The following is a 17287-nucleotide window of genomic DNA, read 5'->3' as shown; positions in this document are numbered from 1 at the left end:
CTCTTTCTCTCTCTCCCTCCCTCCCTTCCTCTCCCTCCCTCCCTCCCTCCCTCCCTCCCTCCCTCCCTCCCTCCCTCTCTTCATAATTTCTTAGCACTTCATCTATTCTCCTTCAGTTTAACACACACACACACACACACACACACACACACACACACCTTTCTCTCCTCATTCATTCACTCCCTTGTTTACAAACGTCATTTTCTGTTTATCGTCTTATCTTTCCTCTTCATTCATCATCCTTTTTTTCTTTCACCCCTTCTCTCCCTCTCTCTCTCTCTCTCTTCCTCTTCTTCTTCTTCCTCCTTCGCTCTTTGCACTGTTATTGTTTTGTTTTGTTTCTTTACTATTTCTTCTTCTCCCTTCATTCGTAAACTTGTAATTTCTTCTCCTGTTCCTTTGCTTCTTCTATTCTTTCTTTATCACTTTATATTTTGTCTTCTTTTCATTGTTAACACTCCTCTTTCTTTCTTTATTTTTTCTTTATTTTCTTTCTTTCTTTTCTTTCATCAGTATTCTCACTCTCCTCCTGTTATTAATACCCCGTTCTGCTTCTCTTCTTCTTCTTCTTCTTCTACTTTTCTTCTTCTTCTACTCAAGGTTTCGTTACTGCCCTCTTGTGTTGCTGTTCCTCTTCTTCTTCTTCTTCTTCATCTTCATCTTCATCTTCTACTTCAGGTGACAGATCATTTCCATTGCTAATATATCAACACCTACCTTCCCCCTTCATCTACTCCGTCAGGTGTCGGGTACTGCGCTGTACTGGTTGCCTACTTCGTCAGCTTCTACTACAACGTAATAATAGCCTGGTCCATTTACTTCGTCTACGCCTCCTTTAGTTTCACCCTTCCCTGGACCTCCTGCAACAACTCCTGGAACACGGCGGACTGCTGGGACGGCCTGACTTCAGAGGAACCGCGTCCCAACATCTCCAGGCTTATGTCACCTTCCGAAGAGTATTTCAAGTAAGGCACTGTTTTGGGAGGAGTGGTCGGGATGGCGGGAGGTCAGGGGTAGAGGAGAGGCCGGGGGTAGTGGCTTTAGAGGGGGAGGGTGTTGTGGTGAGAGGTAGAGAGAAGGAGGGAGGTATTCAAGCTTGGTTTTGGATGTTTATGAAGGAAGGCTGGATGAATGAATGAATGGAAAAAGAAGTTGGATTTAGGAAGGATGGACGGATGAATTGATGGTTGTATGGTTAAGGAAGTTAGTTGGGAAAATGAAGGGAGGAAGGAGGGAAAAGTTTAGACGTACGGTTTAAATAGGAAGGTTAAAAGAAAGGAAGGAATGTAGAGGTGAAATGGGTAGGAGAGAAGGGGAGAAGGAAAGAAGAAAGAAAGGAAGGAAAGATAAATTGTAGGAGATAACTTAAACAGAAAGGAAAGAAGGAAGGAAAGAAGGAAAGAAGTGGGAAGTTAGAGAAAATACGTAGACTAGAGAGAGAGAGAGAGAGAGAGAGAGAGAGAGAGAGAGAGAGAGAGAGAGAAAGAGAAAGAAAGAGAGAATGGTACCCTCTTCTCGTTTTCTTTTATTCATCACGAGTTGTCATGCAAAGTAAATTAAATTACTCATTCTTTTATCACCATCATAACACACACACACACACACACACACACACACACACACACACACACACACACACACACACACACACACACACACACACACACACATACGTCATCATCACCACCATCACCATATTCATAAAGCTGTCTGTTTGTTTGTGTGTTTGTGTGTTTGTATGTGTGTGTGTTGTTTTCTCAGTGGCACCATCATAGCTTCTCATGTCCACACTCTTCTTCTTCTTCTTCTTTTTGTTTTTTCCTTTCACATATTACTTTCATTTAATATTTCTTTCTTTTCTTGTTCGTTTGTTTGTTTGTTTGTTTGCTTGCTTGTTTATTTTTTCATGATTCAGTATCTTTAAGTTTATTTACCTCTATTTTTCTTACCTTATCTCTTCTTCCACTTCACGCAAATGTATTTATTTATTTATTTTTTTGTTTCGTCTCATTTATATTCTCTCTCTCGTTTTCTTCTTCCTTATTTCTTAATATGCCTTGATGTCATTCTTATTTTCTTTCTTTCATAATTTTCCTTTCGTATTTTTCCAGTTCATACGAAAGAATAACTAGATTTCTTTCTTTCTCCTTCTCTCTTCCCTTTCTTCCTTATTGTTTTAACCAGCCATTATTTCATTCTTGTGTTTGCGCTATTTTTTTTTCACAATCATCCATCTTCTTCATATTCTACATTTACGTCGTTATTCATTTTCAAAAGATTCCCTCCAAAAACTTTCTTCATTCATTATTTTTCATCTATCTCTTTTTTCTGCCTCTCTTCCTTCACCTTGGTCTCAATATCCACTTTCTCATTCTTACAATTACTCATATTTTCTTTCTTTCTTTATCTTATCTTATCTTCCTATCTTACCTTGTTCTGCCTTTGCGTATGAATCACCCAAAATACTTATCTCTCTCTCTTTATCTCTCTTCTCATTCTACCTTGACTAAACTAACTTACTTTTAATAATCTATCATTTTTTACACTAAATGACTAGTTTCTGTTATGTTCACGTTCTTATTTCCTTACGTTCCTTATCCTCTGATCTATTTAACTTGTTCTTCAGTTGCGTAATGAATAAATGAATGAATGAGTGATTAAAATTAGCATAATTATAACTATCTTCTATCTACACTTTCTATCTTTCTGCTATGACTGCGTTTCTTATTCTCTCTCTCTCTCTCTCTCTCTCTCTCTCTCTCTCTCTCTCTCTCTCTCTCTCTCTCTCTCTCTCTCTCTCTCTCTCTCCTAGTTACATTTTTCATAAGTTGGTGGAGAGATATTCACTCCCAAAAAGTATAAATATTTTCTTTTAATGTTTTTTTCTCTCATTCTGTCACGTTCTTGTTTTCTTCCTTTGTTTTCTCATTTTCTTACTTTCCTTTCTCTCTCTCATTAACTTAGCTTCGTTGTTTTTCAGCTGAATAAAGAAGAAGAAGAAGAAGAAAAAAAATGACTATCTTCTTTATATAATCTTCATCACTAAATCTGTTTTCATGTTTTGTTTTATCATTTCCTTGCATCTCTTTCTCCCTCACCTCAGTTCCATATAAAACAAACACACAAAAACCATAAATAAACCCTTTTAACTACAATTTCTATCTCTCAATCTATTATAACCACTTACATTCTCATTTCATTACGTCTCTCTCTCTCTCTCTCTCTCACACCTTTCAGTTACGTGGTTCTTCAGCTGCATAAGAGTGATGGCTTTGACGACCTCGGCCCGCCCCAGCCTGGCCTCGTGGTGTGCGGCCTTATTACTTATTTTATCCTCTACCTCTCCCTCTTCAAAGGTGTCAAGTCCTCAGGTGAGTCAGTCAGGCAGTCAAGGTAATGTTTACAGGTTGGTCTTGGAAGTTAATTAGTTAGTTTTTTTTTTCATGGGTACGTATTAAAATTTCTCAGGTAAGTCGGTCAGTCAGTCAGTTTTCCTCAGGTGTGTAAAGATGTGTGTGTGTGTGTGTGTGTGTGTGACATATTTGACAGGTCTGTAAGAGATATTTTGACCTATATGAGGGATCTATTACAGGTAAGTGTGTGACAGGTGTATAGCAGGTGTATAACAGGTGTACAATCCACAGTAATATGTGACGAAGAACGAGAACAGGTGTGAATATAACCAATACAAGCACGATAGGTGAATGCCACGTATATGACAGGTGTGTGCCAGGTGTGACAGGTGTGCAATCCGCAGGTAAGGTGGTGTGGGTGACGGCAACGATGCCCTATGTAATTCTGACGCTGCTGCTGATTCGAGGGGCGTTGCTACCTGGGGCGGCTGACGGGTTGCTCTATTACATTAAACCTTCCGTCTCAGCTCTGTCTGATTCCAAGGTACATCTCTCTCTCTCTCTCTCTCTCTCTCTCTCTCTCTCTCTCTCTCTCTCTCTCTCTCTCTCTCTCTGGTCATTTTTTTTTTCTCTCTGTTCTTTCTCTCCCTTCCTTGTTTCCTTCACTGTCACTCTCTTCCGGGCTTCCCTCACTCCTCCTCCTCCTCCTCCCGACCCTCTCTCCCTCCTCCACCTCCTCCATCTGTCTTCTTTCCACCTGCCTAATCTCCCTACCTTTCCTATCTGTCCCTTACTCATCCTTCTACCTGTCTGTCTGCTGTCTCTCTTTCTCTTTATCTCTCTATTTATTTTTTTCTTGTCGATAGCTTTTTTTTTTTCCTTCTTTTTTGTTTGTTTTTGTGTCTTTGTATATATTGTATCTATCTTTATGTCTATCTATCTATCTATCTTTCCTTTTCCCTTTTCTTTTCAGTGATATATATTTTTCGTAATATGAGAAACACCAATCTTTTTTTTTATATATCGCTCACCAGTATCACTCATTACACTCCTCTTTTTTCAATCTCTTTCTCACCAAACACACACACACACACACACACACACACACACACACACACACACACACACACACACACACACACACACACACACACACACACACACACCACACCTATCCAACCCAAACAGGTGTGGTACGAGGCAGCCGTGCAGGTGTTCTTCAGTGTTGGGGCAGGATTCGGCGTGCATCTGTCTTACGCCTCTTACAATACGTTCAACAACAACTGCTACAGGGACTGCCTCATCACTAGCCTTGTCAACGCCTTCACCAGCTTCTACTCAGGCCTGGTCATCTTCACCTACCTGGGCTACATGGCATTCAAACAGAAGACCGAAATTAGTGAGGTGGCTATAGATGGTAAGGTCTCATATGTGTGTGTGTGTGTGTGTGTGTGTGTGTGTGTGTGTGTGTCCTATGAATCTCCTACACTAATTTTTCATTTTATCTATCACGCTTTTGTCATTTTTTCATTTTCACGTCTTCTCTTCTATTCTTGATCTGTTAATTTCCCTTATTCATGATTTCCTCTTGTTCTCTCCTCAGTCTCACTCACGCCAGCTGTTTCTCTGCTTATTCATTCTTCTTGCTGTTTAAACTTTTCATCTTCAAACTCCTGACCTTCTGTTCCACTCATCTCCATCTATCATCTCTCAGTCTCTCAATCTGACTCATTTCTGTTAACATTCACTCGTCTCTCCTTCCTTTTCTCTTTTTTTATCTCTCTCATTTCTCCCACTCATCTCCATCACTCACTCTTGTTTCCCTGTCTTTCCACACTCATTCGTTCTAATTTTCTCCCTCTCCCTCTCTCTTCAGGCCCCGGGTTGGTGTTCCAGGTGTATCCGGAAGCCGTGGCGACTCTGCCAGGCTCCCAGATCTGGTCCTGTCTCTTCTTTCTCATGCTCATCGCTCTCGGCCTTGACTCTGGGGTAAGTTACTGACTGACTGACTGACGTGTGTGTGTGTGGAGGGAAGGAGGGGGATGAGTGAGTAAGAGGAGAAGCAGGGATTGTTTTTTGTCTTTGTTTGGTGAATGACTTAAAATATTTGTGTTTTGTTCCTCTCTTCCTCCCTTCTGTTTATCTTTTTGTTATTTCTTGACTTCTGCTTATCTGTTCTGTCTATCTTATCTATTTTCCTTTGCCTGGCCTCCTTCCTTCACCTCATAACCTTGACCTAAAGTACTGCCCTAGATAGATAGCCAGCCACGCAGTTGCCAACCTCTCCTATGCGTAGGTTTTCATATCAAGGTTCAATAGAGGCTTGTTGCAGCTTCCCTTATGTTCGTAGGTTCTTAAAAGGGATGTGTTAAGTTTATCATGCCAGTCAGTCAGTTTCCAGCCTCTCCTATACACAGTTCATAAGGTTTTGATATCAATTCAGCCCACGTTTAGTTTCAGAAGGACAAAGAAACGTTGCCAGGAATTTTAAAAAGGGATGCATCAAGTTTTCGTGTATTTAAGAGTCACATAGCTAGTCAGTCAATTACCAACTCTCCTCTACACAGTTTATAAGGTTGTGATGCAAGTTCAACCCACGTGTAGCTTGAGGGGGGGTGGTTCTATAAGGGAAACAAATGTGGCCAGACGAAGCTGTGTTTTGCATTAAGTCAATAGTGGTACATTTGTCTTGCTGTTGAATCCTGCATGTGCTCCTTGTTAAGATTCAAATTGCGTGCCCAAACAGTGAGGCAACGTGTTATGGTACTGTGCATGACGAAAGTTATAAATAGAGAGGGAAAAAAGTGAAAGATTTGAGGATTGTTAACTTAGATGCTGTTCTTTTGTCTGCCTGTCTGTCTGCCTGCCTGTCTGATTGTGAGGATAATAGAAAGGCAATATCTATCTATCTATTTATCTGTCTGTTTGTTTAGTTAGTGAGTAAATGAATGAGTGCGTGGTTGGTGACATGTGTGTTTGTGTGTGTGTTTGTGTGTGTGTGTGTGTGTGTGTGTGTGTGTCTGGTGCCTGAGTAACCATAGTATATCACAGAGCTTATCTACTGACTATTTATCATCTGACTGCCAAGGAAGGTATTCAAATATTGTTGTGGTCATCTTGCTGTGCTTTGTGACACGTCCTCCACTGACCTTGAAACGTGCCCCAGCCTATGTATTGGACTGACTCCTCCTCCTCCTCCTCCTTCTCCTCCTCCTCCTCCTCCTCCTCCTCCTCCTCCTCCTCCTCCTCCTCCTCCTCCTCCTCCTCTTCAGATGGGCGGGCTAGAATGCGTCATCACGGGTCTTCTGGACGAGCTGAGGAAGACCTTCGGCAGACGGGTCATCAGGAGAGAGGTCTTCACGGCGCTCGTGGTGGGGTCCTCCTTCCTTGTCTCCATCACCAACTTCTGCCAGGTGGGGTGGTGGTGGTGGTGGTGGTGGTGAAGAGGAAGAGAACGGGAAAGAGAAAAGGAGGAGGAGGAAGAGGAGGAGGAGTTGGGATCGTGGTGCATAAAGTTTGTGTGTGTGTGTGTGTGTGTGTGTGTGTGTGTGTGTGTGTGTGTGCATGCAAACCTCGTATTCTTAAAACACTAGATTATTTTAAGTATTTTTGCTGCACTATCACTAGAATTATGAAAACACCCTTGAAAACTTTCATAACATTTATACCCTCCTTGAATACCCCCAAAACACCCTCAATAACCCTTAAACATCCCCCCAAAAAACACACTTTAAAGTCCAAAACATCTCAGAAAACTTGAATCCTCATGTAAACCCTTTAAACTCTCTATTATGTCCCCAAACACCATTACCATCCAGTCAATCCCATTAAGAGTAAGTGACAGTGGTATTTCTTGTCTCAGGGCGGGATCTACGTGTTCCACTGGCTGGACACTTACTCTGCTGGCATCTCCCTGCTGTGTTCGGCGCTGTTTGAGGCTGTGGCTGTGTCCTGGATGTACGGTGAGTGGTATGCGGTGCTATGCTGTGTTATACTGTGCTGTGCTGTTACGTATTTGTTTATTTTTGTGTAAGAGGGGGTACTAGCCTTTGAAAACCAGTGTAACTTCAACTAGGGTCTTTTTGAATGCAGCGTTCCTTGTGTTATGATGTACAAATTTTGTCAGTCTGCCACTAGAATCGTGAAAACACCCTTGAAAACCCGTGTCATCTCAACTAGAGCCATTTGAAAATAATGTTTCTCCTCTTAATAATATAGAAATCTTGTCAATATCATTTGAACCGTAAAAACCCTTGTCACTTCAGCTAGAACCTTAAAAACCGGTGGCACTTCAACTAGAGCCTTTGAATATAGTGTTTCTCCTACCGAGAATATAGAAATCGTGTCAGTCTATCACTCAAACGGTATAAAAAAAAAAAAAAAAAAAAGCTTGAAAACCCGTGCCATTTGAACTAGAGGCTTTGAAAGTAGCGGAGATGCGGCGCGGCAGTGTTTGAATGCAAGGTGCTGACGGAGATGGCGGGCGTATGTCGGCAGGTCTGAAGCGGTTCTGCGCAGACATTCAACACATGCTCGGGTTCAGGCCGCGGTTGTACTGGCGAGTGTGCTGGAAGTTCATCTCTCCTCTCTTCATCCTCATCACTGTGAGTAGACGAGTGTTTTAGCCTGTGTCTGTTGTTGTTGTTGTTGTTGTTGTTCTTGATGTGGTGGTGGTGGTGGTGGTGGTCTTGTTTTCTTCGTTCCAAAAGTAGAAGTTTAGAAATTGTTGTTGTTTAGGAATTATCAGTGTGAGAAAATGGGAATGCGCTAACGTAAGTCTCTCTCTCTCTCTCTCTCTCTCTCTCTCTCTCTCTCTCTCTCTCTCTTACAGAAACTGAGCAGCAACTGATCACTTCCCCCTTTACCTTTCCCTCTTTCTCACTTTCCCTCACTTACAGAGGATAAAAATTAAGTAACTAGTCCCTCCCTTTCCCTCTCCCCCAGATCATCATAGGGTTACGGAGCCAGATGGCCAACCCTCTGGAGTACAGCGGACCGACAAAGTACCTGTATCCGCGGTGGGCCGAGGCGGTGGGCTGGTGCATCACGGCCTCCTCCATGCTGATGATTCCTCTCTGGATGGTGATCAGCGTGGTGAGGCGACGCGGGTCCTTCAAAGAGGTGGGTATTGGGTGGTGGTGAGGCGTTGCGTTCAAACCTGTATTCAGAAACGTTTTGCTCTTCTTCTTTCTCTGTCTCTCTCTTTTCAAAGGCCGCAGAGATGATTAGTTGGGTTCTCAATAGTGTTTCTCTTATTAATGATGCAGAAATCTTGTTACTCTGTGTTTCGTCGCTTCATAACTTAAAAATCTCGTCAGTCTGTCACTAGATCCGTATAAGTATCCGTGTACCTTGAGCTTCAGCCTTTGGAATATACAGTAAGTAGTGGAGGCGCGGCACAGTGTTTCAGAATACGGTCACTACAGAGGCAGACTGTTTTCAAAGGCCACAGAGATGATAAACTGGGTTGTCATGCAGAATTCTTGTCAAACTATCACTGGAATTATGAAAACCCCATTGAAAACCGTAATCACATCTACTGTAGCCTGTTAAACCATCACCATCCATGTTAACCCACAGAAATACGTTAAGAAACTCTAGTACAAAAAAATAGAATAAATAAATAAGTAAAAAATAGATAAATAAATAAAATAAAATAAAAATAATGATGAAAATTGATTAAAAGTGAAAGGTTTAAGGCGACTTTGATATCAGACAGTGCTCTCTTGTCCGCCAAGATAGAGTGAACGGTGTCCCATCCTTCCAGAAACTGCTGCTGAGTCTGACGCCTGAGGAGGAGCACCAGAAGCTTCTCCAGACTGGTGAGGCGCCCTGTCTGGAGTGGAGTCACTGGCTCTATATCTAAGGAGGCCTCCAGTCACTCCTCCAGTCACCCAGTCACTTGTATCTTCATTTAGGAGTGACTTAGAAGCTGACAGTCCTTCAGTCATTCAGTATTCCAGTTTCTATGAGTGGAGTCACGAAAGGAACCAGTCAGGAGCCTCCAATCACTCCTCCAGTCACCCAGTCAGTTGTATCTACAGTTAGGTGTGACTTAGAAGAGTACATTCCTTCAGTCATTCAAGATTCCAGTCACCAAGAGGACTCCAATCATTTTCCAGTCAGTTAACAGTCAGTCACTGAAGAAGATGGTTCCAGTCATTCTCCAGTCATTTTCCAGTCAGTTGGTGAGGAAAAACACGGTTCCAGTTATCTACAAGTGTCCAGTCACTCTTCCAGTCACTAAGAGGACTCCAGTCATTCTCCAGTCACTTAAGAGTCACTCAGTAAAGAAAAACATTGTTCCAGTCACTCTATCCAGTCACTAAGAGGACTCCAGTCAGTTTCCAGTGAAAGAACACAATTTTCCAGTCACCTGCAAACCTCCAGTTACCTCAAGTTTATCAGGCTCTCCCAATCACTCACCAGTCACTCGCCAGTCACTCACCAGTCACCCGCCACTCACCCGCCAGTCAGTTCAAAAAAAACCTCCAGTCAAACGCAACACTCCTCAGTCACTCAGGCCTCCAGTCACCTCGGTAAGTCAGTTCCAGTCACTTGGGAGCTTCCAGTCAGTGCCAGTTCAAAATTTTCCAGTCACCCAGTCAGTCAGTCAGTCAGACAGTCAATCAGTCAGTCAGAGCTTCCAGTCTCCCTCAGTCAATTCAGTCAGTCAGTCTAAGTTATTTTATTATTATTATTATTATTATTATTATTATTATTATTATTATTATTATTATTATTATTATTATATGTAATTTCTCAACTCTTTTCGGGAGAAGAAAATGATAGACTGAGAGAGACAATGAGAATCTCTTCTTTTTTCTTTATATCTTTCTTTATCTCACTCTTCAGTCATCTATAGTTTAGTTTCTGTGTCTATAGTTCGTGTTTTTTTTTTTTTTTTTTGTATAAGCGTTTCGTTTCTTTTGTATTAATCTTGTATTAGTGTGTGTATGTGTGTTATAATTTTTTTTAACTCTCTCTCTCTCTCTCTCTCTCTCTCTCTCTCTCTCTCTCTCTCTCTCTCTCTGTGTGTGTGTGTGTGTGTGTGTGTGTGTGTGTGTGTGTGTGCGCAACCAAAGCTTTCTCGTAACCTAACCCTGACATCACAATACCTTCATAACCACCAAACAGAAGTAAGTCCTATTTCATTTCGTCATCATTACCCACACAATTTAATCCCGGAATTGATCGTTCACTAGTGGATCAAAATATTTCGCCTTTTTAGAACACTTTAGATTAGCCGTGTAGATCGTAAGGTTCACTCGCTCGCTCGCTCGCTGTTCTAGTAATGACGCTCTCTTTCCTGTCTAGAAATACTAAATATATAAAAAAAGAAATGTTAATAATAAAACCACATAGAGGATTAAAATTAATAAAAAAATACATTTAGAATTAGTAAGCACAAATGTAATTAAGATGAACACGTAGATAACTGTAACAAAACTGTTTTAGATATAGATGTAAACCGGGGAATATAATTTAGTTTGTTTCTTCACTGATAGATGGCGCTGAAGTAGAAAACGAGGTATAGATGAGGGGTTACTATCCTATTGTGCTCTTTGGCTATGAGTGGGTTCGCTTCTCACTCACTCATAGATGCAGAACACCGGATATTAATGCAGCCTCTTATTTGAATCTTTCTTTTCCCCTTCCTCTGTTCCTTATCCTTCCTAAACTCCTCTCTCTTCATCTAAATCTACTTTAAAAAACACAGACGCTCTCTACCAGTCCCTGCACTCTACACTTTCCTATGTCCATCTCTCTCTCTCTCTCTCTCTCTCTCTCTCTCTCTCTCTCTCTCTCTCTCTCTCTCTCTCTCTCTCTCTCTCTCTCTCTCTCTCTCTCAGAACACTTACTTTCCCTCTAATACTCTTCCAGTACCTCACACTCAGCCAGTCAGTCTCTCTCCCTCTCCGCTCTCCCAAGAAACATTTACTTTCCCTTTAATACTATTCCAAACTGCTTTTTCCTTCCTTCCAGTTTATCAAGAGTCTTCTTCTTAACGCAACTTTCTGAAACCGCTCTCCCTCTTGTTCTCTCCACCCTCGCACAATCTTCTCCATCCTTAGAAACCCCGAAACCTGATTTTACCTTCCTCTCACAGACTTACAAGTGTCTTCCGTTACATGCACCACTTCTAAAACCGCTCTCCCTCTCCTCTCCTCCCTCCACTCTCCCAGAAATAACGTCTCCCCAATATGAATCCTTTCCAGAACCAATCTCCCTCCTTCTCCACTCTCGCACGCCTTTTCTTACCCAGGGATGCTTAAAAAATCGTAAAAAAATAAATGAATCTCTCCATTTTAAAAACAATATTGGCCACGTATCAGATTCCAAGGTGATTTTAACGCATTGACAGACTCGCGCCGTTAAATGTAATGTCTCTATGTTAACTGGGTGGGATTAGTGTATATAGAAATTAGAGTTACGTACATATTAAAATAATGTTGTACTTGTTCTTAGATAGGAATTTGAATCAGGGTGTATAGTGTGTGTGTGTGTGTGTGTGTGTGTGTGTGTGTGTGTGTGTGTGTGTGTGTTTGTGTGTGTGTGTGTGTGTGTTGTCTTAAGTTGTATTCATGTTTTGAGTATTTTTTTAGAATTTTTATATTTTTTTAACGATTTATTGGCTAAGTTAACGTTGTTGTGTAAGAGAGACAGAGTCTGTGAGAGAGAGAGAGAGAGAGAGAGAGAGAGAGAGAGAGAGAGAGAGAGAGAGAGAGAGAGAGAGAGAGAGAGAGAGAGAGAGAGAGAGAGAGAGAGAGTTTCTAATGAGTGAAAACTGTACGAAAATGAATAACAAGCTAATATTTAGGAAACAACACTGAAATGAAAGGAAGATGACAAAAAAAAAAAAATAAAATAAATAAATAAATAAATAAAAAAAATTGTACAGTTAGATCTTAAGGCAATAGTGAATAACTCCCATATACATTGTTCATTATTCAGGTGTGATGTGTCTGCAGTGTTGCCACGTATTACGAAACAAATATACATAATGGATCAATGTACGTTCGTTTGTATGTATAAATGTGTAATGTTTAGTATTATTTCTACAGGTACCGTGTCTCTATGTATGTGTGTATCTACTTGTGTGTGTGTGTGTGTGTGTGTGTGTGTGTGTGTGTGCGTGCGTGTGATGTGGCTATACATACACAGTTTTGCGTTCAGTGGGAAAAAAAAAAAACGTTCTTGAATGGAAAAGTTCTTGGGTAGAAACGTTCTTTAGTGGAAACGTTCTTCAGTGAAAAAAAACGTTGAGTGCAAACGTTCTTCGAGTGGAAATGTTCTGAGAATATAAACATTTCTAGTCTTTTTCTTAATCATTGTAGCGATGAACAACATTTTTCATAACACTTTTTTCATACTTTGAGCCTTTGTTTCTTTGATTAATTAGACGTAAATAAAAGAATTATAATGATTTTTCATATAGGATGTAATGTTCTTAAATTAATTCATATATTTTCATTATATATAGCGTAGGAATGGTTTGTATTGTAATTTTTCTTCCTAGTTTTTTTTTTTTTTATTTTCCATCGCATAGTAAGATAGAAAGAAATAGCTAAAATAGTACTTATTTTCTTAAAGAACCGTGTTTTTTTTTTTTTTTCAACTAAATTCATGTATCTTATTATGTATAGCGTAGAAGTAGTCTTTCTTTTATTATCTGCTCCTCCAAGCCTTTTTTTTTTACTTACTATCTAAAAAACACACAAAAAGCGAACGATTTTTCAACTGAGCGCAAATAAATGAAGTAATGTTTAAGACGCCATCATCAGCTGCAGCAGAGGTCCAGTGATTCAAGATGGCGGCGGGCAGGTTCTTAGTGTAGTATTTACAAATCTAACCTCGACCAGACAGCCATGTGGTCAGGTTGTGGGGGCGCCCTTGTTGTTTGTTCGTTTGTTCGTTTGTCGTGTACGGGAGCCGCTATTTACACATATGATCTTGTTCTTGATCTTTGAATGGTGATGTATGTGTTTATTTTATTTATTTATTTTTTTTATTATTTTTTTATTCCCAGCACTGCCACTCTACATGGTATTGTTCGTGTAATGTATCCTCTCCCTCTTCTTTCTCCTCTCATCCTCTTCCTCTCTTTTCTTCTTTTCCGTCCTTCTCTTTCTTCTCTCCTTGTTCTTGTTCCTTTTTTCCATCCTTCCTTCCTCTCTTTCTTTCTTTCTATTTTTTTTCTTTTCCTTTTCGCCTTTTTCTTCATCTTTCACTTATTAGTCCTCCCATTCCTCCTCCTCCTCCTCCTCCTCCTCCTCTATCTCTCTATCCTTCTTCTTCTCTGCAGTAAAACGTAGAATAAAGATGTTTACACTATATAATTAGAAAAAAAAATGTAATTATTTGAACTAACGTAAACTACATGTCTTCTACGAGAGATGAATATGTATATGTACGTATGTATGTATTACTCGTATATTTAGACTGTATTTATGACAACAACAACAGCGGCAGCAACAACAGTATATTAATTGTAGTACTGTTTGCTGTATCGGAAGGAATTTATGTATTTTATGTATTGAAGTGGTGTTTTGTTGGTATATGGTAATAACTTTGTGTGTTATTGGTCTACATGACGTCACTTCTACTACTACTACTACTATTACTACTACTACTACTGCTACTACTACTACTACTACTACGCTCAGAGATTACTTGATTAACATTCCAATCATAAAAACTATACCTCTTTCCTCTCATATTTAAGATTTTCTCCTTAAAACATTCATATTAAACGATACACTCAAAGAAATAGTAAAAAAAAAATACATATATATATAACAGAGATCTATATAATGTCAAACTTTCCTTTTTTCTCATTTTAAATCTCCTTTTCATGTTTTCCTTTCCTTTAGGCATTCATATTTAAACAGAACACTAAAAAAAACACAACAATAATAACGATCAGCTTCATTTCAAACTAAGTGATGTCAGATATTTCTATTCTCCCTTTTAATCTCCTTTTTTTTTTCCCCCCTATCATTCTTTGGGTGAACCTTGACGTCACAACAGCCTACATATTGTAAAATAAATAAGTAAGAGTGTGCACTAACCTAATGTCTATTTATAAGTACCGTCTTGTGTATATAAATAATGTGTTGCTGTGTGTAAGGATACGCAGCGTGAACTCTCTCCTCTTAATCCCAAAAATATCTTATGATGTATCCAAAGTACTTTAATCTGTTCAAAAAAGTGTTGTGGTCTGTTCACTGGAAGCTATCAGTGAGAGTTTCAGTGAAGAGAGTACAGTAGCCGTGTTTCGTTGTACATACGTGTGTGTGTGTGTGTGTGTGTGTGCGCTGTCGGTGTTTGCAGGACAACACGTTGGCCGAGATAAAACATTGTTGCTATAGCTGTTTTGTAACATCCCACTTGTTCTGTGTCATTAAAAGTACCCATATTAATATCTTCCTTTACTATTCCGTCTCTCTCGGTTCTGATTGCATTCTTAGCCTTCCTTACACAGCCTCGTACAAGTCGCAGTGGAACTTTTAATACATTGTCGTTGTGTCCTTAAAAGTACCTATATTAGTCTCTTCCTTTACGACCCTGCATCTTTCCCTTCAAATTACAGAGAGAGAGAGAGAGAGAGAGAGAGAGAGAGAGAGAGAGAGAGAGAGAGAGAGAGAGAGAGAGAGAGAGAGAGAGAGAGAGAGAGAGAGAGAGAGAGAGAGCAATTTTCTTTTTTTTTTTTTATTAATTTATTACACCTCATTGGCGTTATTCCTATACAGAAAGTAAGTACTTAAAAATATAGTGCCTGATGGTGACACTTTCTTCCCTCTGGAGATGATGGGCCTGGTCGATGGAGCGGAAGGGAGCAGCTCGATTGCAGGTCAGGGCACCTGAGAGTGAGGGCACGAAGCCAGCCGCAGGAGGAGACAAGTTGTAGGCTGCCTAGCGGGGCATAAACTCTGTCACTGTAGGCAATATTGATGTGGGATGGAACCCACACAAACATGATATTGATGTCCCTGTCATGACCTAAGACCAAGAAAGATAGAACACGTCTTAGTATGGCAGTACACTGTGGGTTGACACTTGAAAGGGCCTTGAGAGCAGACTGAGTCACGGATGATCAATGCACTGAGACCACGCTGGCACAGAAGGTTCACTGCATCCAGGATGCTGCAAAGCTCGCAAAACGTGGGAGCAGAAGAATCTGGAGGACGGCGGTGTCGTGTCAAATTTCTTCTGGGTAGCAGACTACTACTACTTTTTTTTTTTTATGTAGGAAGGACACTGGCCAAGGGCAACAATCTAATAAAAAAAAATGCCCTACTACTACCACTACTACTACTACTACTACTACTACTACTACTACCACTACTACTACTACTATTACTATATTATAACTCGCAGCAGCTAATAAATAGTAAACAAATAAGAGTAATGCAATATCTTGATTTTAGCTCTTGCTCTGCGTGTTGAGCAATCAGTTGGCAGCACCCGGCACTCAAAGATCAAGATCAACTCGCGTTTGTGTGATGTCACGCGTGGTGCCTGTGTTACGTGTGTTTGCCCTCTTCCCCGGACAACAGGTGAGGTTTCAAGGGACGCGCAGTAAGCCTAGAGTGTGGCTAAGCTAACAGGGTAAGGGTATGGTAAGCCAGGTGTGGGCTTGGGTGGCTTAGAACTAGGTTAATATAAGACTGGTGTAGTTTGTTTTGGGGTACGTGACCACTACAGCGGAGGACCATTAGACTTTGTGTTTCTCTGGTTTTCCATCACTATTTTTCCTGTCAGTACTCGCAGGCAAAGGAGATTATTCCATACACCTCTCCAGCCCATAAGAACATCAAATTACCCATGAGTTATGGTGAAAAATGCAAAATATGGACTTTGGAAAATTTGCGGAAGTCTTAACAATAGTGGCTCCTTATGTATTGTGTTGCCGCCCCTCTCCAGGGCGATCAGGCCCGGGGACCTGACAGAAGACGGGGTTTTTGGCTGCTGGAGGTCAAGGTCGGCCAAATTTGGGAACATCTTAAGTCTGTGGAGGAAACACGGCTTTTGGGGAATATTTCTAAGGTCAAAAAACAGAATTTTCACCTCCTTTGCCCCCGCTACGCTATTCTAACCTACTCAAGTCACTAACCTTGCAAACTGGAGGTTGGTGATACGCTATCCTAACCTGTAAAATTTCAGTTGAACACAATACATTTTGTCTTCTTTTTCTCCTTCTCTACCTCCAGCAACTTTGCGAACTTAGTAGGAAAGTGGAGTTTTAGGATGGGGGAAGCCAAGTTTTGCCAGAAAAGTTTAAGGGTGAAATGCTGCAAAGGTTGTGCTAATGGCTACAAATATCTATCACCCCTTATCAGTTTCTCTATTGGTGAAGCACTGGGAAGGTTTTAGTGGTGGTGGTAATGCTGTCATGTCTTGCAGGCGTGAGGCAACACCATGCACCCAGACCTGTCGCCACACCTGCACTCTGACAAGTGTAACGCGCTCATTGATCAGCTTCATTCCTGTCACGAGGAGGCAAGTGCTCGTCGCTGCCACAGTCCACCATTGAGAAAACATTATCTTGTTTGATCTCTTTCAGTCTGATGACTTTCAGATGTTTTTCTCTTTTTCTGTTTATTTATTTCTTCTAATGAAATTTGATAACTTTAAACTTTTTCTGTTATTTTCCTATTGATAAGATACTATATATGCATTGCTTATTTGACCTATTTAAATCTGACAGCTATCGAAAATTTTTCTCCTTTCTTTTTTTTTGTTACATGTTTGTTTATCTAGTTTTATCTGACACCTTTCAATTATTATTTTTGTTGATTTTCTCTCTTGATTGGCCTATTCAATTTATCTGCCTTAATATGACAACTTTCAACATCCTCACTCTCTTTCTATTTGCTTGGCATTTCTACTTCAGTTTTTTTCTGACTCTTTTGAATAACCTTTATTTTTTT

General features: G+C 40.4%; 1 protein-coding gene across 1 annotated transcript in view; it reads left to right on the top strand.

Annotated features, from left to right (window-relative positions):
• Window positions 1-15701, top strand: part of LOC135093403 (sodium-dependent noradrenaline transporter-like) — a 29562-nt gene extending 13861 nt beyond the window's left edge. Inside the window, exons 4-14 of the mRNA XM_063992678.1 lie at window positions 743-965; window positions 3238-3371; window positions 3758-3897; window positions 4542-4770; window positions 5230-5342; window positions 6626-6766; window positions 7216-7315; window positions 7851-7957; window positions 8298-8474; window positions 9121-9892; window positions 15162-15701. Of these exons, the coding sequence (XP_063848748.1) occupies window positions 743-965; window positions 3238-3371; window positions 3758-3897; window positions 4542-4770; window positions 5230-5342; window positions 6626-6766; window positions 7216-7315; window positions 7851-7957; window positions 8298-8474; window positions 9121-9219 (1463 nt within the window). The 3' untranslated portion in view covers window positions 9220-9892; window positions 15162-15701. The remainder of the gene's footprint in view (window positions 1-742; window positions 966-3237; window positions 3372-3757; window positions 3898-4541; window positions 4771-5229; window positions 5343-6625; window positions 6767-7215; window positions 7316-7850; window positions 7958-8297; window positions 8475-9120; window positions 9893-15161) is intronic.
• Window positions 15702-17287: the final 1586 nt, after the last annotated feature.

This window comes from Scylla paramamosain, chromosome 43 (genome assembly GCF_035594125.1).
Source record: "Scylla paramamosain isolate STU-SP2022 chromosome 43, ASM3559412v1, whole genome shotgun sequence".
Classification (NCBI taxonomy): Eukaryota; Metazoa; Arthropoda; class Malacostraca; order Decapoda; family Portunidae; genus Scylla; species Scylla paramamosain.
This window is presented reverse-complemented; position numbering and strand designations above follow the sequence as displayed.